Genomic DNA, 26351 nt, shown 5'->3' with positions numbered 1-26351 from the left:
TCGTGAACACCAGTGTGTATCTCTCGCGTGCTGCCATATCGACGGGACCGCATGAACCGTATTCGATGCGGCTTAAGCTACCACGTGTCATTGGAACGGTTTAGGCTAATCTCCTTCTCCAGACTTGCCCCTGTTGGCACTTCTCGTTCTGAATATACTTCGCAGAATAGCATGTATGAAGGGGATTCTGGAGAGTTGGCGTTGTGGTACCGAGCTAGGCAGGGCTTGCCACTGTACGGCAGCGCAACTGAATACCTTCTTCACCTCGGGTCATATGAAAATTGCTTGTGAAGTTTTTTCTTCCTGATTTTGAGGGCTAGGTAGTAGCATACCCTAAATCTGTTGCGACATGTACAATACGTTTCAATTGAAATAGAGGCAAACGAGAACATTTCCGTCAGCCTAATGACCTCACTAAGTCATCAAACAGCCCCGAAAAACTATGATAATACTCGTCCTTAGTCTTTACATTTGTCAAGAACACCCAGTCTGCAGCGCTTTCGACTTGTTCAACCACCCAGTCGATGACTGTCTTTGAGATATCCGGCATCGAGTGTAGAATAATGGCAGTCTTAGATCTTCTAGCTTGAGTTTTCTGAAGGGCGTCGAACGTATTTTTGCTGATCCATTTGTCGAAGGTTTCTTCGAAGACGACGGTGATATCGGATAGGTTCATGTAAGACTGCGAGAGGACGTTTTTCGATGTGAGAATAGATGTTGGAACGAGGCCCGGGTTGTGTACTGAGAGTTATCAGCGAGATATTCTTGTCGAGGTAGCCCCCCCTAGACCTCCGTAAGTACAATGCGGAATATGAAAACTATATACCAACGAATCGATCCCGAAACCTAGTTCCATTCTTCACCGCTTGACTAGCCTTCTTCAGGTACTCATACTTGGACGAATCATACGTGCTCGGGGTTTCATCGAAAAAGATGCCGTCAATCTTCATCTTGGTATCATTTGCAACCTTTTCCCAGTTTGCATACGTTGCAATCTCCGCCAATACATCCTTCAAGTCCTTTTTAGTGTAGTTCGTCGCCACGTAGCCTAGTGTACGAATGTTTTCGTATGTTCGCAGTTTTGGGATTTCGTTTAGATAGTACTGGTCGGGAAGAGAACCAGTGCCAGGGCCGGAGCAAGGATTGATGATGACAGTGAACTCAACGTCGGTGTGGGTTTTCGCTCTATAGCTGAGTGTCAGGGACTGGATGAGGACTAGGATAAAGGACAATTCCTCACGCAGAGTATAATGGATCCCAAGCACCGGTGGTGGGATATACGTAGAGCGGGAGAAGGATCGACATGGAGGGCATTTAAATGCAGGGACTAGGAAAAACAACACGATGAAAATACCTTCCTGAGGGCAGTATTTGACAGATATTTCGAGGTCAAAGAAAAACGTGGCAATAAAAAGGAATCTAACATATAGAATTCGAGTATAGATATCATTCCCTCACTTATCGTTCCTAGGGTTCACGACGAGGTGCAAAAACAAATAGTGTTTGTTCTCGCCATCGAAATTGCAGACGTCATATCGCAAATTAAGAATTCGTGGACATCCACTTGCGCGTCAGCCGGGATTATTCTGGTGGAGATGCTGTATCCAGGTTAATAGACGGCAGAATAAATGCTCATACATGAAGTGTCGCTTACACATATGAAGGACCAGGTTCTTTAATAACCGGTCCACGATCAAACACAGAACACTCCCCGGCCCAAATTCTGGTTCGAATGCGGCGCTCTCATCAAACGTGGATATCCTTTGAATTCATGATTGAAATCTCCGTTCGAATCTGGAGTGACGAGAGGATCCTTCCATCTAACATTTTCGCGCACGAGTTTCATATACCGGGTCCTACATCCCCTGCACAACATACAAAGCAAGAATATAGTAGCGGGGCCACCGATCCGGGGAACTTAATCTGCCGAAAGGCCGGCCCTTACTACCGAGGCTATTTCTAGTACGAAGTACTTGGATGAGTGAACGTGCCTCGAAAACCGCTTTCCAACACTCCGACCCTAGGAAAGAACCACATCCAAGAGTACTTGGCCAACAGAGAGCAGTTGAGATGCAGATTGTTCCTTTTCTGGTGATCCTCCCAGATATGCCCTGAGGTTTGATCGACATCCCCCTGATTTCTCGGCTTCTAGGTTTTCACGAAGGGCTGATCAAATCATGAGTCGGGAGGAAACACGCAATACGGCTTCATGTTAGTTTCAGTGTGCGCTCTCAGATTCCAAGCCGTCAATGTATACAATAAGAGCAATCCTATCTCGGTGAAGCCTTGATTTAATGCTGACGTTGGTGAAAATAGGTTGATCATTGAAGGAAACCATGGAGGACACTGTTCTTGGGGTCACACCTGTGGCCTGTCAAATGGTCCACATGCAACAATGGCAGCTTCCCACAATTCCTTTGAGCTCTTGCTCGGCCATTCTTGGGAATTATCGTTCACAATCTTGCACTACACGCGACGGGTCCCTCGATGGAAACCGTGAAGGAGCTGGAAGGGATCACAACCCGATCTTAGGCGGCTGTCATTGAGCGAACTCAGGTGTGCCGGCGCATCCGTCTTGTTTCTGGTTTCATCCACAAAATACCAATAAACTTCGAGTTTTAGATGGGAATGCGGAGTTCCTTGACCCATGACCAATTCTAGGGTAGCTAAACTTGGACGGTACTGAGCTGGACAGAACTGTCAGAGCGCTGGCTAGGACGCACGTAGAAGCAATGCAAGTCTTCGATCACAAACTTTCGCGGTATCAAGGGAGTCTGTCGAGCGTAGATTGGACGCCTTTCTCCGATAGAGTCGGCCTCTCCAGCGAGAGTGAGGCTTTGGGCATTGACTCTGGTGTACTGTTGTTCATCAGACCCGAGCTTCCTAATAATGACTCCAAGGCGTTGATTCTGAGCGGCCGCGGCTGGTAATGTTGCCACAAAAGAGTCTTCCGAGATCAGTAGCCTCAGGTTTAATTCTAGGTGGAGTCCGAGGTTGGTGACGGTCGAAGGGAAGTTCGCGTGTAGGACAGTATTGTACACATTGGCACAGTCCTTGAACTCACCTGGAGAATGTGCTAGTAAGCCTCGAAAAGTTGAAACCCTAGCATTCTCTGCTTTCCAGGCGAAGACTGTATGATCGGAACTATTCTTCATGATTTATTCTTGTAAGGGAATGAATGCCGTTGCTCCCTCTCCATATAACATCGCCATGTGAATGCCAAACAATCCCGTGAGTCAATACGCTACGTCTTCCTCTCGAGTAGTTGCCCAGCTAGTTGCCCACTAAATTTTCTGCGCAATTGATTTTTCGTTCAGTTCACCATTTTGCAAGACAAAGATAGGTATTCCGGTTACATTGCTAATCGTGGGTAGGGCAGAATGTTTGTGGACTATATAGTGCCACGATCAGTCGTAAAAGACAACCTAATGCGGCCCGATAAGCTCCTGCAGCGTCTACCCTCTCCTGACCCACCTAGACGAGGAAAGTACGGCCTTGAAATATAGCGAGAGGATTTGATCCTTGGTCCTTGGCTCTCGTCGCCTAGATATACGACACAAAGTGAAGATCCTTGATACCAGTGATACATTGAGTTGGACCTTGGTGGCTTCTTGGAGGCTTGGAGCTCTGCGCCGCTACTCTTAGCAATGCAAAACCGGTGGACACTAGTGACAATATGGAAGCGATTAGCGCCTTTACGCGACTTGTAATTTTTCCGCTTGCTTTAGATTTTCCTTCCGTATTTTTCCCATCCCTCCGATATGTTCTAACTGTTTATTCCACGATCCCTGTGAGCCACCTTATACGCTCGCGATTGAGAGCCCGAAAAAGGCAACAAATTTCCCAATCAACAACAATTAATGTATGCTCTTTTGAGCGCGATTTCCACAGCCTCCCCTCCCGTCTGCAGGATGACTATTACTACTTGCACAGCCCCAGAAAGGCGCCTGGTTCTCCACCACTCAAACGCGCAATCGTGCACATTCCGCCTTACCGCCCGCTGCTAAGCTGGTGAACGCCACAATGTCTGTCTGATATGGCAAGCTAGCTACTCGTCGTCGTTAGTCTCCACGACAACTACTCCACCCATGACTCCCTCTTGCTGCTAAGAGCTGGCCGGCTGAACGTCCTCTTTTGCACTCGTCGCCTATAGAAACCACATGCCTCCGGTCTACTCGTACCGCGAACTAGGAACCAGAATCAATGGAACCGCTAACCATCACCGTCGGCGCTGTCTCTCTAACCGGGACAATCACCAAAGCTATCTTTACCATCAACACCTTTGTGCGAGCCGTCCGCGACGCTCCTAGCGATAGGGATGCCGTCAAGAGCGAGCTAGTCACTTTAAAAACCGCTCTCGACGGTCTAACCGACGACTTCGAGTCAGCGGACCCGACCTCGGGGGATGAACCCATACCAAAAGTCGTCCAGACTCACATCGTGAAGATCATTGGGAGTTGCTATGACGTGGTGCATGCTATTGAGGACCTGCTTCAAGAGCATTCGGGAAATGGTGTGAAAATGAAGGCAAAGTGGGCTTTAAGTGGGAGTGATGATATGGCGAAGTTGAGGTCGAATCTAGAGGCGCGTAAGTCGGCTTTAGAGCTGGCGCTGGATGTGGTTGTGCTGTGAGTGGTCTCAGATTGAGATGCGCGACATTCCTGATCTTTTACTAGTGCCATTACGAAAGATATCAGGAGGGATACTGGCGACATCAAGCAGGATACAAGAGATATCAAGGACACCACCGAAAACATCAAGCGGGATATCACAGAGCTCAAGAGCGATGCAGGAGCTCTTCACGAACACTCCACTGCTATCAAAACCGACACGTCTCGGATTCTGGAAGAGATCCTGCGATTGCAAACTCTCCTCCCAGACAATGTTCTACAGTCCTTCGGTGACATGTCTAGCTATGCCGAGTCTGTCCTGGACGCGTCCCCGCGGCATTCCATCGACGAACCAGAACACCCCAAGCTGAAAGAAGATGGCACCGACGAAAAGAGGACGACGAATGGTCCATCTAGATCCGTCCAGGACTCGTCTCCACGGCATTCTGCCAATCGGAATCCGAAACGGCTCACGGATGAGGATACCAAATCCCACCTTCGATCCGACTCCGTCTGGGCCACGGATAGAGAAAAGGAAACCAGCAGGCAATCCAGACGAATGCTAACTCATGAGCTGAGCCTCGGTCAAAACGGATCGAGCTTCCCCAGGAGTGATACCTCTGGCGGGGCAGCGGCAAGTACAACGAGAACAACCCTCCAAAAGCCTGAAAAGCAATCCCAACTATCTTCCATTCACCAGCAAGGCCCGGTCCCGAGCGAATCGAGCACCCTCCAGAGTAGCAGCCATATCTCGGCTGACCCAACGACAAGCGCAATTAGAAAGGCCTGCGAAGGTCTGGACATTGAGAACAAAAAAGAGCCTGACAGCCATTCCGAGTTAGTTTCGTTGTTCAATGGTAAGTCGAGAGTCGATGGTGTATCTGGCTATTCTAAATTCTTCAAGATCTTAATTGTGTCACTCTGAACGGTAAAGAGCTCAACATCGACATTCACCAGAATAAACTCGGTCCACAACCAGGGGACGTCCAGATATCCCTCGAGGGGCTCAAGAGATACGACAGAGCGCACACAGAAGAAGTTATCCGTCTATATTCTCAATCACAAGACCCGACGGAGAGGCGAGTCCTTCACATCCTCCAGCAGATGCTCGACTCGGACATATCACCGTCCCTGAGTGTAAGTCCCATAGGAAACAACATACGCCATCTTCGAGGGACCATCCTTGGCCCTTCTGATTCACCTTACGCGGGCGGCATTTTTCATGTTGAGATTGTCCTCCCAGTAGGATATCCGTTCATGGAACCTCTTGGGCAAACGCTCACAGGTGTTCCGTTTCCCCGTTATCATGGATTCTTCAAAAAGGATTGGCCCCACCTTTGGGATCCGTCGGCGTACCCCTGGGCGCGCTATCACATGTATCTTGACCGTATACTCTCTAGCTTTCACAAGATGCTCGCTCGGGCAAAGCAAGAAAGGCCTTGGCTAGAACCCAGGGCGTCAGAATTTCACCCCAACGCCCTACACCCAACGGGCTTTTTCTACACTTCTGAGCAGAGAGTCCGGGAAATGACCAACAAATTCGCCCAGCCGGCCCAAAAGCTTTCCCTTCCACTGGTCGATGCACTCGAAAACGCGACATCGTTAGCTGCCAAGTTGGAGGAGTGCAAGAAATTGAAGCCTGGCCCAGCTGCCGATCAAATGGTGGCATTATCATCTGCCCGGCTCGGCGCCTTCCTGGTGAAGGAGGGCACTACGCTGAAGCTTGACGAGGCGACAAAACTGCTCAGGGGGGCGCTCAAGATATTTCGAGAGCGTGGTCAATTTCAAATGGGCGAGCGTCCTTTCAGGTGGCGATGTAGAAAGGAGGACGATAACCCGGGACTACTCTTCGCGATGAGTAGCCTTACACATGCGCTTTGTCTCAAGGGGGAGTTGAGCGAAGGGGCGGCGCTTGGAAAAGAGTATCTCGAGCAGCTAGCACTTACCTATAGGCTCCACCCTTCTTTCGTCGAGTTCGAGATAGGGGAGATGGAGAAGCTGTTCGCTGTGACCGGCCCCGGGACCAACCCTCCCGTAGTCGACTTGGAGAACCTCAAGAAGGAATTGGAAAAGAAATGGGAAGAGTGGGAGAGGTGCTATGAATCGGCATGACGAAATCGATTGGCTGAGTTCAGCATCGTGTGCGGAACGGACGACGGAAGACAAAAATGAGCTAGGCGATTTCTGCGGACAGAGAGGCCCGCGACATCTTTTAACCGAAGCTCATCGGGTTACGCGCAATAGTCACCTTCAAGCCTGCCTTGCCTGACCACTGGATCTGACATTGATATGATGTGGTTTAGCTAGGGGCGGCATTTCTTTAATCAGATAGAACAAACTTACCGTAAATGTAGTGAATATACTGCTACTGTCAAGGGATGCTTGTCTATGAGTGTCTGTTTGTACAAACATGCCCATAATTAGGTTGAGAATAGTTTAGCGAAGCTGGTCGTTAGTCGACTTAGGGTCTCTATATCGTCAAAGTTAATATCTAGAACGCGCGTTACACTTTGCTCCAACCATTCTAATGACAGTTTAGGCAGTTAAAGCTTGTACTTGAAAAGTATAAAGATTGGAAGGAGAGACTACCACCGGCCGAATATGTGTAGTTAAGGATTGTAGGCAAAGGAAGTAGTACCGGCGGCACAGGGGTCTGACTACTCCAAGCCTATCACCGGCCATCCCTACGAGCTGCCGAGCCCCGATTTCAGGCCCTATTCATTCTACTCAGGCACGATCAGGAGGAGCTCAGGCCTAAATCGGGCACAATCACGCTAGCTCAGGGTGAGCTCAAGCTAGCTTAGGGTGAGCTGAAGGCGCGGCTAAGGGTGAGCTCAAGCTGGCTCATGACGAGCTCAGGTATACACAGCCACAGCTCATGCTGCTTGCTCACTGCTTTGATTTCGCCACGATCGGCCCTGATTATGCTGGTCCTGAAATCGGGCCCGTAGGGGTCGGAGGAGACCAAGCATAATCATGCTAACGCAAACCTCAAATTAGGGCGACCTCAGCCACGGCTCAGAGGCTTGAATTCAGCCTCTTTTACAGGGGTGAAGCATCAAAGAGCATAGATCCGAAGGCAGAAACGTGACTGAGTCAGAAATCAAGAACACATCCAGCTAAATTTTGTCCCTCAAGCTCGGTGACGACTCCGCCGTTTTCGGCGGCATCTACCGCCCTGTTCGTAGGGCATTGTCACCAGTGGTGGAACTATATAGTGCAATATGCATCAGCCCACAAATAGCGGTATCCCTTTGCTTTCGCAATCTTCGCAGTCTAGACAATCTTGGCGCATCCAGCTCGTGCCATTATGTCTTCCTCGGACGCTAAGGAGGCTCCGGAAAAGCTGGCATCAAGACTAGTGGGTACAAAGGGTTGTCTTTGAATTCATCCGAGATAGATCTCACCTTCTGGAGCCAGCGCATATCCTGATAGCTGACTTCATCTTCGCCCCAGGTGTGGGAGAGAATGGCGTACAATGGTAGGTCCTTCTCGTTGAAACCACTTCAGCTCGAGGGTACCCGCTTCAATGAGTCGCATCCTGGAAGTTGACAATGGCGCATGTGAACAAACATAGGGTCAAAGAGGGACTAGTCTTTCAAAACCTGAAGGAAGAATACAATGTAATCGTCAACGCAAAAGACCACTAGGGCAGGTTCGATCAGAGAGTTAAAAATGGCCTGATTATATCGCTGACTAAGCAATAGGACCGTGCCCATGACGAACTAAACATCGATTTTCTGACCAAAACAGATTCGTATATTCCCCATTAACCATCTCCACCCTTCCTTTTCCCTTGTAGAGCTCCTTGTCAGCCCTTTAAACTCTCCCTTTACCATCCTATCATGGTTCTTCGGTCGGTAAGGGCCCATATCTACACCATTCAAATACCTTGCTCCTACCGCTCGTTTCACAGCAGACTCGCAAAATTTGTTACTATAAATGCCAAAGGGTTCCCAACCGAACGGGAAGTTAGCATTCGAGTTGGCGATGACCACGAGGCATACGTGCTCGTGCCTACAGATGTTGGCACTGCTATAAAGGCAGGCTGTGCATTGCAACAGGGATTTTCACATAACACGGACTCCGAGCATTTGCTGTTCCATCACGATACTCGACGCTTCACTTGCAGTAAGTTGCGTATTCATCGTAACTCTACTCATCCTCATATCCTTCCAAGCGTCGGCTCCATATCCGCAGCTTTCAATCGATCACGATCTGCCTCGTCAATCAAACTCTAAAACTAGCCCTGCTACATTATATCTGTTTGGAGCTACACATACAATTGCCTTAGATAAGACACCAGACGGTACGATTTAACAGACAGTGGTTTTTAGTTGCTTACTTTTCACCAGCTGAATTTGCAAAAGAGTCTCAAGAGACGTGGCGCGAAATGAAGCCGGTGTTAGATAACCTCAAGGATATGTAGTCTGTCGAGGTTACGGGTATGCGCAGAATCCCCTCATCACCTATGGCTCTTGACTTAGGACTTGAAGTTTACTCGTGGTGTCCTCATGCATTCGTAATGCTCTGCGGCTTTATTGTGAAAATACCATTATGTCCTAGGCCCAAGGGGGATCGCAACCCTTGCGTAGAGTTTTCCTAATTCTTCTGCCGACCACTCATTTGTGACAACCTTGACGTGAGCCTGTTCAAGTTCCTTATTATTGCCGCCGCTGAGTGGAATTCGCTGGAGCCGGTATCCATTAATCTTCAATAACATGTCCGCTGCAACAAGGGCTATCCTTTTGTTGCCATCCTGAAAGGCATGGTTCTTCATAATCTTCTCAGAAAAGTCCCCTGCGAGTGCGAAAAGATCTTGCTGACCGGTATAGTGTTTAATGTTTATCGGCGATGCGACTGCTGACTCTAGTAGTTCTGTTTGAGTTGGCAAGCCATTGGCTATAAAAGTGGCATAAAGTCGCTTGACTTGGTTGGCGTTGAGGAATCGATACGTCTTGGGACCCATCCCCATCGAAGCCTAGTATACTAGTTAGTTCAAAGACGTACATGCGAAGATAATTACGGGCATAGTACAAATGCCGTTCCACCAATCCTGGAGCCCCTTTATCTCGGATGTAGGTCAGCGAAAGGTTTGAAAATCACGCTTTCGAAAACCTTTCTGCTTATCTAATATTTCTCTGATTGGCTATCATGAGCCTGCCTGTCGGGACGTTGATAGGCTTCATACATTAAGGAATGCATATGAAGAATGCGCAACAATCATCTTGATGTTGCCTTTTTACTAGAAACCAGTCAAGGAGCCGAGTACCCTAGGATCTCACAATTGTACTACGCACAGGCTCTAGTACTAAGAGATCAAGCTAAGTACCAAACTGGAGGGCCCATCTGTGCGGGTCTATATTTGGGATATCGCCATCGTTGTAAATGTCCACACTCGGGCAGAGTGAATAGATCGGGTTTAGTAGCTTCGCCATAGCGCCTATGCTTTGGTTCCGAATAATGGCCGCATAGAATCCAAATAGCAGGTCATAGTTAATCTCCAAAACCACTACTAGAATCCGCGAGAAACACCAAGAGAATGCCTTTTTTTTTTTCTATGATTATCGGCAGTACAATTGAAGCACATAAGAAGCAGAGGGCGAGCAGAAGATTCTTCTCATATGATGCGAACCTGATCCCGACCGTCCAAGACGCCGATGGATTTAGATCAGAACATCATCTCCGACATCTTCCGACTCTCTACAACACCGCTCTAACAACCTCGCTACCAACGGGTCTTCTCTCTACAATATTTTCTCGATGAAGGGTCTCGACTTCTGCCCACCTTTTTTCTACATCCTTCTCACAATCATAAGTCAACAACCACTTTCCCACCCCAGCCCATCTCCATGGTAAGGGGTCCGTCTCATCGATCAATCCTTTCTCCCCAAGCTCGACTTCTCCAACCTTTCCTTTTCCATTAAACTCCCCAAAAGCTTTTAGCAATCGATCGCGTTCGCGCTGTTCCTCTCCATCATGGACATGGTACAAGTGCTGCTGAACATTCCCACGCTGGACTATACGTTCAGTCCTCTGCCGTCTACACCGTTCATACACCTCAAGCGCTCTTTTCTTTTGTAATACATTCTTCCCCAAGACCTGAGCTAAACATAACCCTAACACATGTCCATCCTCCAGACTCATTCCGGCTCCACTCGCGAGGTACGGCAATGTAGCGTGCGCTGCATCTCCTAGAATTGTGAAAGCGCCAGATTCATGATTCCAAGAGGGATCCAGGCTAGGTCTGATGCACAGCCGCCATTTACAAACTGACTCACAAAGCGCCAGCAATTTCGGGATCCGTGGATCCCAATCCTTGTAAAGAGCGCGCATTTCTTCAACGTTCCCGGCGAGCGTTGTGGCGCCCGCAGGCATGTCGTCAGGGACAAGGAGAACCATGTTAAAGAGTTTGCCGCCACGCAACACGTAGTTCACTGCATTTTGTCAGCCTCGTACGGCAAGTGGGGCTCGAAGGCTATCGCGTAAAGAGAAATGAAAGAAGAAATTTCTGTGTACCCGCATGTGCATCGGGACCCATCCAGTAGTTGACCTGTGGATCCTCTACAAATCCACGCAGCTCAGGATCCTTCATCATGTCCTCGGTATTCAGCAGTAAGCGATACGCAAGATCCCCGGTCAATATGGGTGGGTCTTCTTTTCCAAGTAAAAGTTCTCGGCACTTGGAATGAATGCCATCCGCGCCAACGATTATATCAGCTTTTCGCCTTTCACCATCTGCAAGAACGGCTATGGCCGTGCATTGATCCAAGGAATATTCAATATCAACAACTCTCGCATTTTTCTCGACCGTCGCACCGAGTTCAACAGCCCTGTCTAGCAAGCACTGGTGAAGGTTCGCTCGGTGAAAATCCCAAAATGGTGTTCCGCACTCCGATTCATACTCATGGAAGTTCATTTCGGAAATGTGCTCGCCCTTCCACCCGATCATGTTGCATTGTTTTGGCCGTGTAGCATACTGAGATAGTTTGTCCTCCATCCCCCAAGCGATCAGCACGCGAGAGCTGTTGGGGAGGCACTGTATTCCGGCGCCGACTTCAGAGATCTGAGATGCGGATTCAAGGATGTGGACGTTGTGGCCAGCGAGAAGGATGGAGATTGCTGCACCGAGTCCTCCCAGGCCTGCCCCAACGATAATAACCTAAACGTCACGAGGTCAGCCTTGGGGGCCATCACCATAGGGTAGGGGTCAATAGTAATTTGTAATTAGGAATCCTACAGCTAGCTGGTCAACTGCATCTCTTGTAATCTTTTGCAAGACCCGCGGTCTTGTGGGTGTCATTGTGACAACAGGTCTGGAATTGGGCAGGCGGGGACAATATGAGGCGATGACCCGAAGGAATCGATACAGAAGTCCATTCAAGGTAGCGGAAGAGGAACCGCTTGAAAATCTACAAAAGTGATGTTTGAACTAAAATTGCCGTCATCTTAGCCCGGCGATACCCACGTATCCCCCAACGCACGCGACCAAGAAAGTAGCTAAGCCAAGTTACTAGGTTACCGACCTAGATTGTGTCCGGAAGGATTCCGTTCGCAGAAAAGTGGTGATCGGCATTTCTGAGGCCAAAAATGAAGAGTGGTGGTAAGTTCTACATTCAGTCTGTTCCAGATTCGAAAGAGTGGGGGTACAAGGTTGCGGGATGGGTGAGGGGTACGGAGGTCATAGCTCCCAAAGTTCTGTGTGGTGGGGGGGCTCATTCCGATAGTTCCGATAGTTCCTTTAGTTTCAAACTGGTGATTTGATTGCTCTTGTACATGTGCTCGCTTTATGGCAGTGCCGCAAAAGCTGCGCCGTATTCTCTACTGTCGACTGGAAGTTGCTCTGCTGTATGCTCAAGCCTTGCCCTCGACCTGCTTCTTCAAGATCTCGCCCGGTGGTGCTGGCATCATTGCGCCTACTGGGGGCTTGTTCCTACTCTTAAAATCGTCACACATCTGCTCCATCGTCACCCACTCTACCCCTTCATGTTTGTTAATGTGCTCGATGATCCTTAGAGTCTTCGTTAGCCTCAGGGTTTAAGCTCCTGGCGATAATACTGACCTCTCGTGCATGAGGAGGACATGTGGCCGGCCAGAGACGTCAGGATGGATTGTCATCGGAAAGATGAACTCGTCGTACTCCCGGTAGAAGTAGTCGAAGTGGTCTTTCCAAATATCCTCGACATCTCTCGGATTCACCCATCCATGACTATTTGGAGCTTTCTTCATAAACATCATGGGTGGCAAGTCATCGATGTACCAGCTCCCAGGGATTTCAACCAAACCAGTCTCCTGGCCCCTCACCAGCGGTTTCATCCAATCAGCAGCGTTCTTACTATAATCAATCTTGGTCCACTGGTCGCCAGTACGGAGCCAGTAACAGCGATGGTCCTCGTGCGACATGCTGTGGTCGTACTCGATGCCATAGCTGAGCAGCAGCTCACAGCCCTCTTGGGAGGTCTCCCACCACGGTGCAACGCTGCCCCGGGGCGGCTTACCACAGAATTTGGTGAGCATCTTGTAGGTTTTATCCAGCACATCGCGCTGCTGCTCGAAAGTCATGTCGACAGGATTCTCGTGGGAGTAGCCATGAAGACCGATTTCATGACCCGCGTCACGCACGGCAGCGCAGTCCTCAGGAAACGTCTCGAGTGAGTGGCCTGGAATGAACCACGTCGCCTTGATGTTGTACTTTCTGAAGAGTTTAAGCAGCCGCTGTGTGCCTACGGTTCCAGCCCAGAGGCCTGTTGTCACGCGCTAGTAAAATCGTATCATAGCTAGTAAGAAGTGACACAGGTAGCTCACCTCTGCTGATATCGCTCGTCGAATCCTCTCCTCCATACGAGCCCAGCCATCCAGCGACAGCGTCAATGTCCACTCCGTAGCTCACAAGCACGCGCTTCTTGCCCATGATCTCGCCTTGACTGAAGGTCGTGGCAGGAAATGCCGCAGGAAATCGTCCCGAAATGTGAAGACAAAGGGTTAGAAATTTTCTGAGGAGCAAACAGTTGCCCGCTTAAGGATTGCTGAGGCAATAACCCCGCTCTTAGCTTCGGAGATGGACGTCGTACAACGGAAACAAAACAACCAGCATGTCGAAGGTGGGGGTGATATCAACTCTCTTATCACGGGAGCGTGCATTAGCTCCCGCCCCTTCACTAGAGCGATATAGAACTTCTGGGATTCACGCTGTTGCACGAAGGAACACAGGAAAGACCACAAGGTCCTTGATCGAGAAGGGATTCAACACTAAGATTGAGCATTTATCCGCAATACGGCGGCATGCGAACGTTCACCAAGCATAGGGCATATGTGTCCTCAGAGGGTTGTACTAAGATATCGATATCTCCATGTAAAAAAAATCCAGTTTAGTGAATGGCAATGTGCAGCAATCATGGAAACTGCGTAATCTAGGAATCCCCGGGAACTTACGCTGATGCTTTGCAGGCCGCAAATCTTTATGGCGTTGGCGAAGCCCTTAGTAACATATCAATAATAAACTTTGGCGGTTCCAAGTACCTTCTCTTTCTCTAACTTTCTAGCAACAACCTGAACACGATGCGTACGCCAGCCATACTTTCAAGGTCAAAGAGACTCCAATTCCACTTGTCAAGCTCGTTCCTAGGCTTGTACGAGCCCATCGTAGCAGCCGACATATGATCAATCTCGATTGAGACTTCACCCGTCGGAAGGGCTAGAGCTGAGTAATCGACGAAATTGAAGATCTTCGTGTAACCGACCCATCGGCATTTACGATAGGGCACTGCTAGATGAAGCATCACAGGAGAAAGGAGTACGTCAATCGTGCTCCCCGAAGTCGGCGACACAGTGGAGTTCCATAAGTCCCGAAACCGTTTCTGCGCCGCAGGCTTTTGCTTGTTTAATTGCTAGTACGCGTAGACCGAGATTGGTTTCCCGCGATTAACGAGAGCCTCGACATGGGGGATGAAAGGCTCGCCTCTAGCTTCAACGTCGTGTCGGATGTCGTCTCCTCCATCCACAGTATAATATTGATCCTGAACTGAAGATAGGCTCGCGTGTGAAATTAGAAATTAGGGTAAGACGGGCGTGATACCATAATATTAATGCACTCCTCATGTAGACTGTCCGGGGAACAAGGGATAACTTCATGCCCTGCAGCCTGTAACTTGGACACGACGCTTGTCAAGACTCGCGCTACAGGCGGATGAGGTTTGACAACACCATCGTCATGCATAACGCCAATCACAAGAGGTCTTCTCTGAACGTCTCTGAACATATTATCTCGCCAAGGCGGTGGACATCATTTGGGGTCCAGATTCCATGGTGTTGCAGCAATGACCGCATTGGTGGCGGAGATGATGGAGCCTAGACTTCCTGCCATGGGCCCAACTACCGACGGCACATGTTCTTGGCCTTCCGTCGAGACTGTAACACCGTGTGATACGGGAGGCCTGTCGGTGCCATCAGCAGACAATAATACGGTTGTCGTGGACTCAGAATATCGGCAGGAAACATATAGGCTCCAGTGGCTTGGTTTAGGGTAGGTAAGTTCTGGAAAGGTTCATGGCTTACGCTCGGCTTCAGGCCAGAGAGGCCGAGCATGTGGGAAGGGATGCGGATACTTCCACCGATGTCTGTGCCCCATCCGACAACGGAACTACAAAGAAACAAAAGCGCACCCTCTCTGCTAGGAGAGCCGCCGGGTGTAGAGTCGGGATTCTTCGGGTGAATTGTTAAACCCCACATCGGGTTTTCCGTTTCGCACTACTTTGAGTAGTTTTGAGCTTAATGTGACGATAACGATAACTGAACGTCTCAGACGTCCGGAGGGAGCTGGAGACTTACCATGATACTTTGGGGAAGATTGGACTTGGCGATGATTACGGCTCCCATCTGTTTCAACAACGAAACCAAAACGGAATCCTGTGCAGCCGGCATGCAGGCACGTCCTACATATCCGAGCGTGCAGTCGTACCCCTGGATATCAGACTGGTCCTTCGGCGTCATGGGGATTCCATGTAGTGGCCCCACGAGTCGTCTATGCTCTTCGAAAATTCATCCAGTGCGCGGCTCGCTTGAGGGCATCGTCGAAAAGAATTTCGGTAAGGCTAGCGAATTATCAGTCGTGATCCGCCCCTTCGGTCAATCCGGGTAGCAAACACGCGCCAATTCGTCTAAGCTGGTCAGTTCACGCCTGGGGAAAGGCCGAGGAAGTTTCAGGCAAGAGTTACACGTTGATGAGCTTCGATTGCCCTGCAAAGTCATGGCGTGAGAATCAGGTCAGAAAGAATACATCTCGAAGCGACTCCGAGAGCTTGGGACCTGACGCCTTCCCGGCTGATATAGGCGGCGCAAAGCATCTCCGCGGTCATAGCGCTAGACAAGAGCATTAGGAGAATATCATCCACGTGGCCTACGGCTGTCAAGTCCCGAACAGCCTCATTGTGGTTCTCTCCATGAAGAGCGTTTGGCTCCCGAACTGTCGACTTGCAGAGGCTAGATTGCGACGGACTCATCAGCATCCACTATTACCTAGGTAGGAGGCATTACAGAGAACGGTGTGCAGACGTCAGTCTGAGAGTTGAGGTTGTCGGTGTGACTCTTTGGTGGCCTCGTTACGAAGCCGGCACTTGCTCTGGGCAATCTCGAGCCGGCTAGGGGCGCTCGTATTGGACATTTCACGATGGGTCGGATGGTGTTGAGGCGTGTGCAGCAGAAGGATTCAGGAGGACGTCACGCCTTTCAAGGGGAGATTTGTGGAAGGACTCCTGATCGGGAGAGGGCCGCAGATGCAAAAAGCTTCATGGATGGGAGCTAGAGCCGCACCAATGGTGTCCAGTACCGGGAGGTCTCGGGATGCCGCAGTTGGGAGAGCGAGGACCTGCAAAAACCTTGGAGCAAGCAGTGGGGGTGATGCAAGGGCGACCGGAGGCCGCCAAGACCGCCCAACCCCAGCACATCAGCATTTTCTTGAGAGGTGTGCGCAGGGTCCCCGGACGTTGTCACCCCATCAATTGCGATTTTTGAAAACATTTTCTTCCGCATTGTCCGCTGGGAGCCTCGAAGAGCCGTCATGGAGTGCCCAAGGGACGTAGAGGAAACAAAAGTGCGGTCCTGCCCGGACTTCCGTCACCCCCATTTTCGTCCCATCTCTTAGGTGCCACGCTTTTGCCAGCATGACCGCTTCGTTCTGGGACCTCATGAAGCGCTCCAGTGCCTCGCAAAAGCCGCCCTCGACGTCGTCGTCGTCGACCAAGATCCAGAAGATGGCGCCGGGCCTGAAGACAGACTCTGTGCGCTCCGGCAGCATCGATGTCATGTCCATGTCCACGACATCGTCGACCGTCTCTCACGAAGACGACTACCGAAATACTCTCAGCGATGTTGTGGTGGTGGGCGCGGGGCCCGCAGGGCTGATGCTCGCGTGAGTTCGCTCCTTCCCTTACGCCCCGAGGAGGGCAGTCGCGCTGACGAGAAGGGCAGGGACAATCTGGTGCGGTACGGCATCAAAACACGCATCATCGACGACCGGCCCGACAGAACTTCCACGGGACGCGCTGACGGAATCCAGCCCAAGACTATTGAGACCCTGCGCCAGATGCGCCTGGCCGAGCCGTTGCTGCGGAAGGGCGTGAGGATATACGACATTGCCTTCTGGAAGTCGACCCCCCACCAGTCGCTGCGTCGCACTGGCCGCGAGATCCACTACCCGCCTATTGTCGACCTGCTCGACCCCTACATCCTCCTCGTGCACCAGGGGATGGTGGAGCAGCTCTTCCACGACGACCTCAAGGAACGAGGGGTCGACGTGGAGCGGGCAACGGTGTTTGTCGATTTTGACTATACTCCCCAAAAGGTCAGGCCGCTGCAGATCACGTGCAAGCAGGCCGACCACACCAAGAGGACATATGGAACGCGCTACCTGGTTGGGTGTGACGGTGCGCATTCGCAAGTGCGCAAGTGCCTGCCAGACGCCCGGCCAGTGGGTGCTTCCTACGACGCCATTTGGGGCGTTTTGGATGGAGTGCTGGATACAGACTTTCCCGACATCTGGAGCAAGGTTATCGTGCACTCGGAGGAGCTTGGCTCGATCCTAATGATCCCCCGTGAGAGGAATCTGACGCGATTGTACATTGAACTGAAGCCGGATACAAAGGAGAGCACGGCCAGAGAACGGCTCACACAGGAGTTCGTCATGAAGCGCGCTCAGGAGATCATGAATCCGTACAGCCTTCAGTGGAGGAGTATTGGTGAGCCAGCACTTCTGTCGATCCGGAGAGTAGGTGGCTAACTCGGTGCAGAATGGTTCAGTCGCTATAAGATTGGACAGCGAGTAGCCAACAGATTTACGGATCACGATCGAAAGGTGTTCATTGCCGGAGATGTGAGTTACACTGCACATCTTTGTTGATCATCCTTAACTCTGTACAGGCTAGCCATACCCACTCGCCCAAAGCTGCCCAAGGAATGAACACTTCAATGCATGACGCCTGGAACCTCGCCTGGAAGCTCAACTTTGCTGTTCGCGGTCTCGCCAAGCCAGCCCTCCTCGCAACGTACGAGCTGGAGCGCAAGAAGATTGCAGAAGATCTAGTCAATTTCGATTTCGAGCACGCCAATGCCTTTGCGGCCGGCGACCCCGAGGCCCTGGCAGCGAACTTCGTGAAGCACCAGGCCTTCATCTCAGGGTATGGCGTCAACTACGACTACAACGTCTTGAACATTCCATCCAAAGGCCACGGCCTGGGACAGCTTAGACCAGGATACCTACTTCCTCCAGCCAAGGTCACGCGTTTCATCGACGCCAACCCTGTCGACATCCAGACCGACATTCCGGCACTAGGGCAGTTCCGCATTTATTTCTTTTGCCGCGACGTGCACGTTGCAAAGCCATTCTTAGATGCTGTGTGTAACATGCATCAGTCTATGTCATGCTATGTCGGACGAGTTACCCTAGCTGGAAACGCGTCATACACCATTCAGCCGCCATTAGCCGCACCACATGACGAGTTTGTGTGTCCGGAGCGGTACACCCCAGTGAGCGGTGTTTTCACGTATGCATTGGTCACGGATATGCCACGATATGAGATCGAGATTGAAGATCTTCCAGCGACTCTACGAGATTCGAGATGGACTTTCTACCTGGACGATTGCCCGGATAAAGATACCCGCAAGCAGAAATGTCTGGACAAGTGGCTAGATGGTTTGGACGAAGATGAAGTGGTCGTTCTCAATGTCAGGCCTGATGGATATGTCGGCACACTACGACGGTGGCCGAACGGGAGTAGAGAGAGTGGGTTGAGCGCGGTGAGGTGGATGGATGAGTATTATGAACAATTTCTATGCGATATATGACGGAGATGGGCGGTTGTTGTTTTCTTCTACATAGACCATTGCATGCGACTGGCGTTTTCGGTGTTGCTATGTCCACACTCAAAAGATGTAAGTACCTAATATAATTTGATCAATCTCAATATTAGATCAGCCATCATACTCTTCCAACAACTGCGCCCTACCCAGACAAGGGCATTCCAAATCTAAATTGCTTCAACGAAGACGCTAGATAAAATTTATGGTAAGTTTGCCGTGCAAGTTCCGAGATCCTTCCCCACTAGAATTTTGTCCCCATTTTCTTCGTCCCTTTCGCCTTGCCTAAATTTCACTTCCACTAACCATTCTCTTGGTGCTCCGCTCAAAGAACCCATGGTGCCGGGACAAATGCCCATCTCAACCGGAGCTAACCCTAGCCGATCGTGGGTGGTGCCACTTCCCCCACTTTGCTGCAGTTTTAACTTTACCATCTCACTACGGATCCGAACACCTATTTATCTATCACCGATAGTCCGGTTCGCATTTCCAACCTAGCTCGCGAGTCATGGAATAGGCTCCAGATCGATGGGTCAGCTTCCTTAGGAAAAGAAGAATTTTAAATGGGAGGATGTGTTGTCTCGATAATTCCCTGCCCCCAGAACTTTACTTTCAGAGCTGCAGTAGTGTAACATTTCAACCTTCATCACTCGTCGCAAGTTTCAGGAACTGCATCTGGGACGTCGAGTCTCCGCCTGACAGCCAATTGTGAAAAGGCTTTCTGGTCTGCTTTATAGCTATGACGTTCGAGTCCGAGAAAGGTTAAGAAGTCGGCTTTGCGACGGAGTACATCGACTATGCCGCGGAGAGATCTGATGGTATCCCTCCGACCGTCATTTCTCTCCATTTTCTACCGCATTGCTAACGACATACGATAGTCCGCAAATTCGACTTATCCCTCTCGCCGTTCCTCATGCTGATGTAATTATTCAAATCGGCGGACATAGTAATTTGGGCAATGCAAAAGCAGATGGAATGCCTAATGTTTCTGAATTTGCCATTTGCCGTTGGGTATGATGACGAAGAATTGTAGGAGGAAAGGTACGCTAGCGAAGCGTAATTATTCGATGAAACAGATGTAGAGAACTGCAACTGACGATTGATTCGCAGTGACGACCAGTTGGAGGGCGTGTGCACTCCAGTCCGCCACGAAGAACTTCGCTAGAATGTTGGCCATCCGACTTTGACTCGGGGTACTTGAAGCCGAATTCGTCGCCGGAATGGTGCTCGGTCTCAATCTCCTCTACATGCAAGGGGGACTTGGATTTCGGATTGCTGTCTTCTTCGGAAGCGCGCTTCTGGTAGCTGCTCCCAGAGGATTGAATCTCGTATGGAGTCTTGTGGATCAATTATCTACATACCCAAGGCAGGAAATGGCTTCTCATCGAAGGCAGAATGACTTCCATTATCTCCGTCATCCTCTATCTCTTTCGCCCAGCATCGGCTTTAACTGCATGGTTCCTCATTGAAGTGAGATAAATCGCGCCGTCTCAACGCACTCTCTACGACTCCCTGCCTTCTTCCCATTCCAACTTCAATCCAGGGAATATTTTCAGACCTGGAATAACCGGAAACTCCTACCCCGGTGCGCCATCAGCTACACCTTCTCGCCTACCTCCGACTTCCTCCCACGGATTGTGCCAGGGCATAAACACAGCGTCGTCAAGATGAATCTCTCGATCGTGGCTCCCAATGCCGTGGGAATAGAGCTAATCTCGTCACAGCAACATTGGAGCGCTTCCTCGGTGGCATTGATAACCAGGAGCTGCTTCGCAAACGCTGATAGTGATGCTAATATGAGAGACTTTGTCCCAGAGCTTTCCTCATTACTGTCTGATAAATTAGATTCTAGAACCGATCCCGGAGAACATGTGGCTGTGTTGGAAGCGCACACCGCCGAGAGAAACCACAACCCCAAACCGGAGGATGTAAGCCCCTACGCAAAAGCCACCTCAGGACATACAAATATTATTATGGATCTCCATCATATCAGAGACTTTAGACAAGTTTTCCTCTCGGAGACCCTCGGGAGACCTCGATAAACTGATGTTCTCGGATGATCAAGCGTTGCATCCAGCCCCAGTAAAAGAGCTAGTGCACAAGCACCCTGATGCCATTCTGGGAACGGAGGGATTCTTGTGCCTTCCAGGGGTTCTTTGGGATCCGGATGGGGTATCTCATAATTTTGTCGTGGTTAACAAACCATTCAGCCTCACGTGCAAAGGACTTGGTAGACCGCATTCGGCCGTGGCCGAAGAGAGAAACCGATCGAGAGAGCCCCCCTTAGGTCATGTGGACAATATTCTCCGATGAGGGAATTATTCAGCATGTGGAAACCTCCGTAACCTTCACGCATTCCTCATGATGCCAATATGACAGTAAGAGGCAGTCCCGACGCAGCCATATACGGGCACACTATAACGGGGACAGCAGCCAATACAGACCAGCAATATTTCTACTGGTAATTTAAATGTGCACGTCGATTCATGTCATATAACAGGAGGTAACAAAACCTCACCGCGCTCTTCGTTATTATAAGGATTGAGGACAGCGTGCCCAACAGTCCGTACTACTGTACGATTAGGAGATTTTGAGGCCTGTACGGACGAGATTGCCTGTACGTACGTACGGTCGTGAGGAGGAGAGGCAGCTGTACGGACAGTAACCGCACTGTTTAAAATAAGCTGTACAGGTAGTACTGTACAATTAATGTACATTATAACTATTAATACGCTATACTATAGAAGAGGTAGAGTTAAAGGCCTAATAGCTCCCTATAAGGCTATTTTCTTTAGTAACGTGAGCAGCTAGAGCTAGAAGCTTACTTCTTACTATTTAGTGTTTAATCTAGTGCTTTTGCAGCTATATAGCCTTAATTATTACACCTAATAAGTTGTTATAATTATTAGTTATAGTATAGCTAGCAGCACTAAAACACCTCTTACACTTATAGCTTATAGCTAGGATAGTAAGGAAATTAAAAGCAATTTTATAAAAAATAAAATAGCTTAATTTACCTCTAGTAAGCTACTACTATAGAGAATCTTTATGTAGTAATAAGTAATTCTTATAAAGATTAGGGTGTATAGTGTTATAGTAGAATTATAGCTTATTTAATAGCCTTTTACACTTATATAAGCGCTTATTTATTATAAGAGAGAGGTTAACAGCAAGGCAGTTTTTATAATTAATATTATAATAGTTACTACTAAGTAGTTTATAACGCTTTAAAAATAAAGCCTTAGCTTTATTTTTATTTTTATTTTTATTTTTATCTTTAGCATTTACATACTGTGTAAAGATTATCTTTATTAACTAAGTTACTTTATTAATTTAGGCCTTATAATAGCGCTAGTAGGTTTAAAACTATAGTAATTACAGCTAAAAATAAAGTATAGTTACTACTACATAATATAAGGCTAAAGGCTTAAGAATTAGCTTACTTTAGTAGGTTATAAGCTTCTAATAGCTAAACTAGACAGCACTTTTAAAGTAAAAAAAGCTAAGCTTATTAGTAAAAGTGTTACTTATCTAATTAAAGTAAATTTAAAGGCACTATAGCTTTATAATTATTTACTAAAGTAAGCTAAATAAGCTATTACCTTTAAGTTTTTTTATTATTTAATAAAACTTTTTTAAAAAGCTTATAAAGCGCTTAATCTTATCCTAATTATCTTTAGTTATAAGATCTAATAAGGTGTTAAATCTAGTATAGTAAGCTTTATTCTTAGTATTAAAAAAGCCTTTTTATTGCTTTTAGAAGTAGCTAATTACCTCTTTAAGCTTAAAGCAGCGTAGGAGCATAAAATATACTAAGTGCTAGTGTACTCTACTATTATGTACAAAATTAAGTGTACTAAACTCCTAAATAAGGTCCTCTTTAGCTAGGTCTTTTTATATAGTGTTAAAAAGCCTTATGTGCTTATGTAAGGCTAAGATGCTGTTTATAAGATTATAAAGACACTTAATAATACTGCGCTTTTTATATAGCTTAAATTAATTATAAAGAGTAGCTCTAGTAAGCTTCTGCTTAAATTTAGTAACACCTTTACTATATATAATAGCCTTTATAACTACCTAAATAGTGTGGCTAGCGCAGCAGATTTAGTGCTGCCTGTTAAGCTTATATAGTAGATTTAGGTAATTATTAAAGCTTTAAATAAGCTTATTATTATTATTTAACATATTATCTCTAATAAAGTAACTAAATTTTAACATAATATTATATTTAATAATAGTAGTAGCTACTTTAAAAGCTTACACACTTTTAGTATAGTTACTATAAAGGTTTTTAAATTTAATAAAAAGATTTTATTATTTATATAAAGCATTTAGCAGAGTTAGTGTTGTAGAAAAGTAGTAATAGTAGCCTATGCATACTTACTAATAAAATAAGCTACTACTGTAAGAAACAAAAAGTAATTTTTACTACTTTATATATCTACACTTAACATAATTTTTAATAATGCTAAATTTAGTACTATTAAAATCTCTTACTTCTACTATATAAATACATTCTAAATATTAGTAGAAAGTGTAGTGTATAATTATAAAAAAGTAGTAAAAAGATTTATGTAATTCTAGCTAATAAAGCCTTAAGTTTTTATAAAAATAGTGTTTTTAAATAATTAATCCTGCACTATAACCTAATCTACTAGGGCACTGCGCAGAGGGCCTTCCTGCTAAGGTATATAAGATAGCCTGTGTAACAAGCCTACTACTCCTACTTTAGCTGCCTTTTATAAGTGCTAAGAAGCTTAAGAGCTATTAAGTAAAAGCTTTTTATTAATATTAACTTTATACTTTTTTTATAAATGCTTTACTATATAGTTATAACTATTAACTACTTTTACAGCGCCTTTATAATGTTGCTTATAGCACTAATAGTAGAGCTAAAGGTGTATAACTTTACTTTACTTCTTATATAGCATTAAATCTGCTTTATAAAGCTACACTTTTAAGACTTTATAGTTACTTTTTATTATTTTTTTATTTTTTACCTAGTAACTTAATTACATAGCTAGTAGAGCCTCTTTTAAATCTAATAGCTATATATTACTTTAGTTAATCTTAAACTTAGTGCTAGTATTATAATTACACTTTTCTAAGTACTTTTTTAATTACTTATTACTAGTAAGTAGTGTAGCCTTATAAAATAAGCTAGTAAAAGTATTATAAATTACTTTTAATTTTTTAAGCCTTTAAGACTTTATAAAGTGTATAACAGCAACACTAGATTAACTTAATAAGGCCTATAAAGCTATAAAGCGTGTAGATAAGTAATTTTATAATAAAAAGTAGTTAGTAATAAGCATTATTCTAATTTTAATAAGCTATACTATTTAGATAAGTAGACAAAGTCTCCTTTAAGCAGCTAAATTAGTGTTACACATAAGATTTTCTACTAATTAGCCCTTTATAGCAGCTTCTCTAGCAAGGGCTTTTTAAAACACTAAATTAAGCCTTACAAGCTATTCTAAAATGCTAACTGTACACTGTACTACAGACAGTACTTAGGGCAACAGCTATTGTACGCACTAACAGAAGATTGCTGTACGTTCGTACAGTCTAAATCAACCGTACACCGTACTCAGTACTGTCAGTAGTACGGCCTATTGGGCACGCTGATTGAGGAAGTGACTGCAGTACCAGGAGGAAATCTGTGCGGGCCACTTTATGAGTTGTGCGCTGCTGCCAAGGCTGGGACAACAAATATTACGTTCAATATCCAATTTTCAGATATTCCATTCAAGCGAAAAGCATTGATGCGGGTAATGGGCTCGGTTCGAGAGCTCTTCACCGCCGCTATGACTATGGATGGAAACGAAACCAATGTCTAGGGACTCCAAGTAGCCAAGATGAACCATCGCTAGAGACATAAAGTTTTGAACCTCTCGGGGCGAAAATAATAGATACCACCCACGTCCTAAGCCCCCGAGAAGCACCGCCCAATGAGGGCGACGAACTCCGACTTAAATCATCGCTTGAGGGTGATGCTTCGCAACCCTTTCAGGGCAATATCACCAGTATTCCATCTATTTCTATCAAATTTGCAAGTAGTGTTCCACATCCTGAAATTTCTCAAGGGATTCAATGACTATCAACCAGTACTACCCCTCCTATGCAATTGCACCCATCGCGGGCACGGTTGGCGTCCTTGGGCGGTAGGAAGTGTACGCATGGGTCAGCCGTTTTTATAATCAATGCGAAAGCCAAAAAAAAATAAGACTATTTGTGACGAGATCTGCCTACTACCATTGGAGTTCAGAGTCAAACGAAGAGGCGGTCTTCCACACTTGGTCATCAGATGAGGAAAATAAGGAGGCTGCAAAAATCAATGCGCATCTCCAGTGTACGAAATGAAGAGGGCATATCTACATAACCGGCGCAGAACCCTAGGAAAGGTGGCCAAGGGTGTACGCTCACCCAGCCAGCGTAGGACACCCCTGAATCCTCAGAATATGCTCTCTTCCTTCCAAATGCAGCACAATACGATCTGCTGACATACCTCCAAGACAGTATCAAATACAAATGCGTTAAATTTAGCGAAAAGGAATTTCTCTCAACGTCATGGACACGAAGTCCTTGTATTGCGTGGGGTAAGTAAGCAGAATTCAATGCCCGGGCTGTGCCCATTTCAACTGGATGAAGGACTTGGCCTTTCGCACGCCCGGCCCCTTCTGGATTGCTGAGAGAGAAATTGAAATTAAGCGCACTCCGAGTATTACTGCAAAGCCCGAAATGGGGAAAGACAAGTCCGAGAAGAACAATACTATTTTAGTAGTTATTAAGGGCGTGGGTGAAGCGGCGTAGCCAGTGTGTCCAACCGTTAGTTACGGAGCCTTTTGGAGGTTGTATAGTACAGTTACGGAAGAGTCGGCTGTTACTAACTAACTGTACGGGAGAGATGACGTTGGTGTACGGTTCGGATACAGTAACTGAAGTATTATGAAGTAATTGCGCTAAAGCTAAAGACTATACCTAATTAGGAAGTTATAATACCCCTTATAAGATCTACAGTTGTTAATCTTACTAGTAACAGCAATGTTATGTAACTAATTCCTCTATTATTAACGCTAATAGTTAATTCCTCCTTATTATAATAGTCTTCTTAGCCTATAAGAAGCACTGCTCGCACTCACATAAAGTTGCTAGGATTAATAGGAAATTAAGGGCAATGTTAATCTTAAAGGCAATTCTGACGTTATAGCGGGCATTATTTAGGTGCTCCTTAGCCCGGGTATCTTGCATATGCTTTAAAGGAGTTGCTTCACGCGAGGACGGCCTAGATGGGCCAGGTGAGGCCATGCGGGCCTTCTCTAAGCGTCGGGATGAGGCAGCATGATATATCTGGGTGGCAGAACGGCTGGATGAGGCATGTGAGGATGAGGC

The 26351-nt window shown here is 47.2% G+C and overlaps 10 protein-coding genes across 10 annotated transcripts; 3 read left to right on the top strand and 7 right to left on the bottom strand.

Annotated features, from left to right (window-relative positions):
• Positions 1-397: 397 nt before the first annotated feature.
• BDR25DRAFT_241091 (uncharacterized protein) lies at positions 398-1305 on the bottom strand (the record flags this gene model as incomplete). The annotated part of the gene is made up of 3 exons (XM_033685730.1): positions 398-741; positions 827-1185; positions 1241-1305. The coding sequence occupies 3 exons, from the start codon at positions 1303-1305 to the stop codon at positions 398-400; spliced, it is 768 nt and encodes a 255-aa protein (XP_033541955.1).
• A 1361-nt stretch (positions 1306-2666) lies between these two features.
• On the bottom strand, positions 2667-3155 carry BDR25DRAFT_318805 (uncharacterized protein; the record flags this gene model as incomplete). The annotated part of the gene is made up of 2 exons (XM_033691771.1): positions 2667-2947; positions 3065-3155. The coding sequence occupies 2 exons, from the start codon at positions 3153-3155 to the stop codon at positions 2667-2669; spliced, it is 372 nt and encodes a 123-aa protein (XP_033541954.1).
• A 1048-nt stretch (positions 3156-4203) lies between these two features.
• BDR25DRAFT_346390 (uncharacterized protein) lies at positions 4204-6940 on the top strand (the record flags this gene model as incomplete). Its single annotated transcript, XM_033694141.1, has 3 exons — positions 4204-4628; positions 4677-5467; positions 5515-6940. 3 exons carry the CDS (start codon positions 4204-4206, stop codon positions 6720-6722), a joined length of 2424 nt encoding a protein of 807 aa, XP_033541953.1. The 3' UTR covers positions 6723-6940.
• Positions 6941-8387: 1447 nt separating this feature from the next.
• Positions 8388-9081, top strand: BDR25DRAFT_271004 (uncharacterized protein). Its single transcript, XM_033687234.1, has 3 exons — positions 8388-8741; positions 8791-8919; positions 8966-9081. Exons 1-3 carry the CDS (start codon positions 8456-8458, stop codon positions 9037-9039), a joined length of 489 nt encoding a protein of 162 aa, XP_033541952.1. The 5' UTR covers positions 8388-8455; the 3' UTR covers positions 9040-9081.
• Positions 8925-9672, bottom strand: BDR25DRAFT_295946 (uncharacterized protein). The gene is made up of 2 exons (XM_033688882.1): positions 9648-9672; positions 8925-9591 (listed from the first exon to the last, which is right to left on the bottom strand). Exon 2 carries the CDS (start codon positions 9583-9585, stop codon positions 9166-9168), a length of 420 nt encoding a protein of 139 aa, XP_033541951.1. The 5' UTR covers positions 9586-9591; positions 9648-9672; the 3' UTR covers positions 8925-9165.
• A 641-nt stretch (positions 9673-10313) lies between these two features.
• On the bottom strand, positions 10314-12053 carry BDR25DRAFT_270996 (FAD binding domain-containing protein; the record flags this gene model as incomplete). Its single annotated transcript, XM_033687233.1, has 3 exons — positions 11851-12053; positions 11130-11772; positions 10314-11047 (listed from the first exon to the last, which is right to left on the bottom strand). The coding sequence occupies exons 1-3, from the start codon at positions 11911-11913 to the stop codon at positions 10314-10316; spliced, it is 1440 nt and encodes a 479-aa protein (XP_033541950.1). The 5' UTR covers positions 11914-12053.
• Positions 12054-12429: 376 nt separating this feature from the next.
• On the bottom strand, positions 12430-13616 carry BDR25DRAFT_346388 (polysaccharide deacetylase family protein). The gene is made up of 3 exons (XM_033694140.1): positions 13416-13616; positions 12673-13354; positions 12430-12621 (listed from the first exon to the last, which is right to left on the bottom strand). Exons 1-3 carry the CDS (start codon positions 13519-13521, stop codon positions 12465-12467), a joined length of 945 nt encoding a protein of 314 aa, XP_033541949.1. The 5' UTR covers positions 13522-13616; the 3' UTR covers positions 12430-12464.
• Positions 13617-14892: 1276 nt separating this feature from the next.
• On the bottom strand, positions 14893-15828 carry BDR25DRAFT_346387 (amidase signature enzyme; the record flags this gene model as incomplete). The annotated part of the gene is made up of 3 exons (XM_033694139.1): positions 15438-15828; positions 15165-15356; positions 14893-15084 (listed from the first exon to the last, which is right to left on the bottom strand). The coding sequence occupies exons 1-3, from the start codon at positions 15597-15599 to the stop codon at positions 14893-14895; spliced, it is 546 nt and encodes a 181-aa protein (XP_033541948.1). The 5' UTR covers positions 15600-15828.
• A 787-nt stretch (positions 15829-16615) lies between these two features.
• BDR25DRAFT_306924 (FAD monooxygenase-like protein) lies at positions 16616-19079 on the top strand. Its single transcript, XM_033690743.1, has 4 exons — positions 16616-17016; positions 17076-17842; positions 17894-17976; positions 18024-19079. Exons 1-4 carry the CDS (start codon positions 16769-16771, stop codon positions 18945-18947), a joined length of 2022 nt encoding a protein of 673 aa, XP_033541947.1. The 5' UTR covers positions 16616-16768; the 3' UTR covers positions 18948-19079.
• On the bottom strand, positions 18974-21200 carry BDR25DRAFT_361006 (uncharacterized protein; the record flags this gene model as incomplete). The annotated part of the gene is made up of 14 exons (XM_033696341.1): positions 18974-19013; positions 19087-19104; positions 19145-19203; positions 19256-19397; positions 19429-19539; positions 19610-19809; positions 19833-20115; positions 20142-20267; positions 20317-20403; positions 20466-20536; positions 20563-20807; positions 20854-20895; positions 20923-21010; positions 21060-21200. 14 exons carry the CDS (start codon positions 21198-21200, stop codon positions 18974-18976), a joined length of 1653 nt encoding a protein of 550 aa, XP_033541946.1.
• Between the last annotated feature and the right edge of the window lie 5151 nt (positions 21201-26351).

This window comes from Lindgomyces ingoldianus (assembly GCF_010093535.1).
Source record: "Lindgomyces ingoldianus strain ATCC 200398 unplaced genomic scaffold BDR25scaffold_41, whole genome shotgun sequence".
Taxonomy (NCBI): Eukaryota; Fungi; Ascomycota; class Dothideomycetes; order Pleosporales; family Lindgomycetaceae; genus Lindgomyces; species Lindgomyces ingoldianus.
The sequence above is the reverse complement of the archived record's forward strand: the minus strand, read 5'-3'. Positions and strand labels throughout refer to the sequence as shown.

Coding starts and splice junctions, on each gene's coding strand:
- BDR25DRAFT_271004 (XM_033687234.1), top strand. CDS start 8,456: ATGGTTCTTCGGTCGGTAAGGGCCCATATCTACACCATTCAAATACCT. Junction 8,742..8,790: donor TACTCGACGCTTCACTTGCA/GTAAGTTGCGTA, acceptor TATCCTTCCAAG/CGTCGGCTCCATATCCGCAG. Junction 8,920..8,965: donor CTTAGATAAGACACCAGACG/GTACGATTTAAC, acceptor ACTTTTCACCAG/CTGAATTTGCAAAAGAGTCT.
- BDR25DRAFT_295946 (XM_033688882.1), bottom strand. CDS start 9,585: ATGGGGATGGGTCCCAAGACGTATCGATTCCTCAACGCCAACCAAGTC.
- BDR25DRAFT_346388 (XM_033694140.1), bottom strand. CDS start 13,521: ATGGGCAAGAAGCGCGTGCTTGTGAGCTACGGAGTGGACATTGACGCT. Junction 13,355..13,415: donor GACGAGCGATATCAGCAGAG/GTGAGCTACCTG, acceptor GCGTGACAACAG/GCCTCTGGGCTGGAACCGTA. Junction 12,622..12,672: donor GTCCTCCTCATGCACGAGAG/GTCAGTATTATC, acceptor GAAGACTCTAAG/GATCATCGAGCACATTAACA.
- BDR25DRAFT_306924 (XM_033690743.1), top strand. CDS start 16,769: ATGACCGCTTCGTTCTGGGACCTCATGAAGCGCTCCAGTGCCTCGCAA. Junction 17,017..17,075: donor CCCGCAGGGCTGATGCTCGC/GTGAGTTCGCTC, acceptor CGAGAAGGGCAG/GGACAATCTGGTGCGGTACG. Junction 17,977..18,023: donor AGGTGTTCATTGCCGGAGAT/GTGAGTTACACT, acceptor AACTCTGTACAG/GCTAGCCATACCCACTCGCC.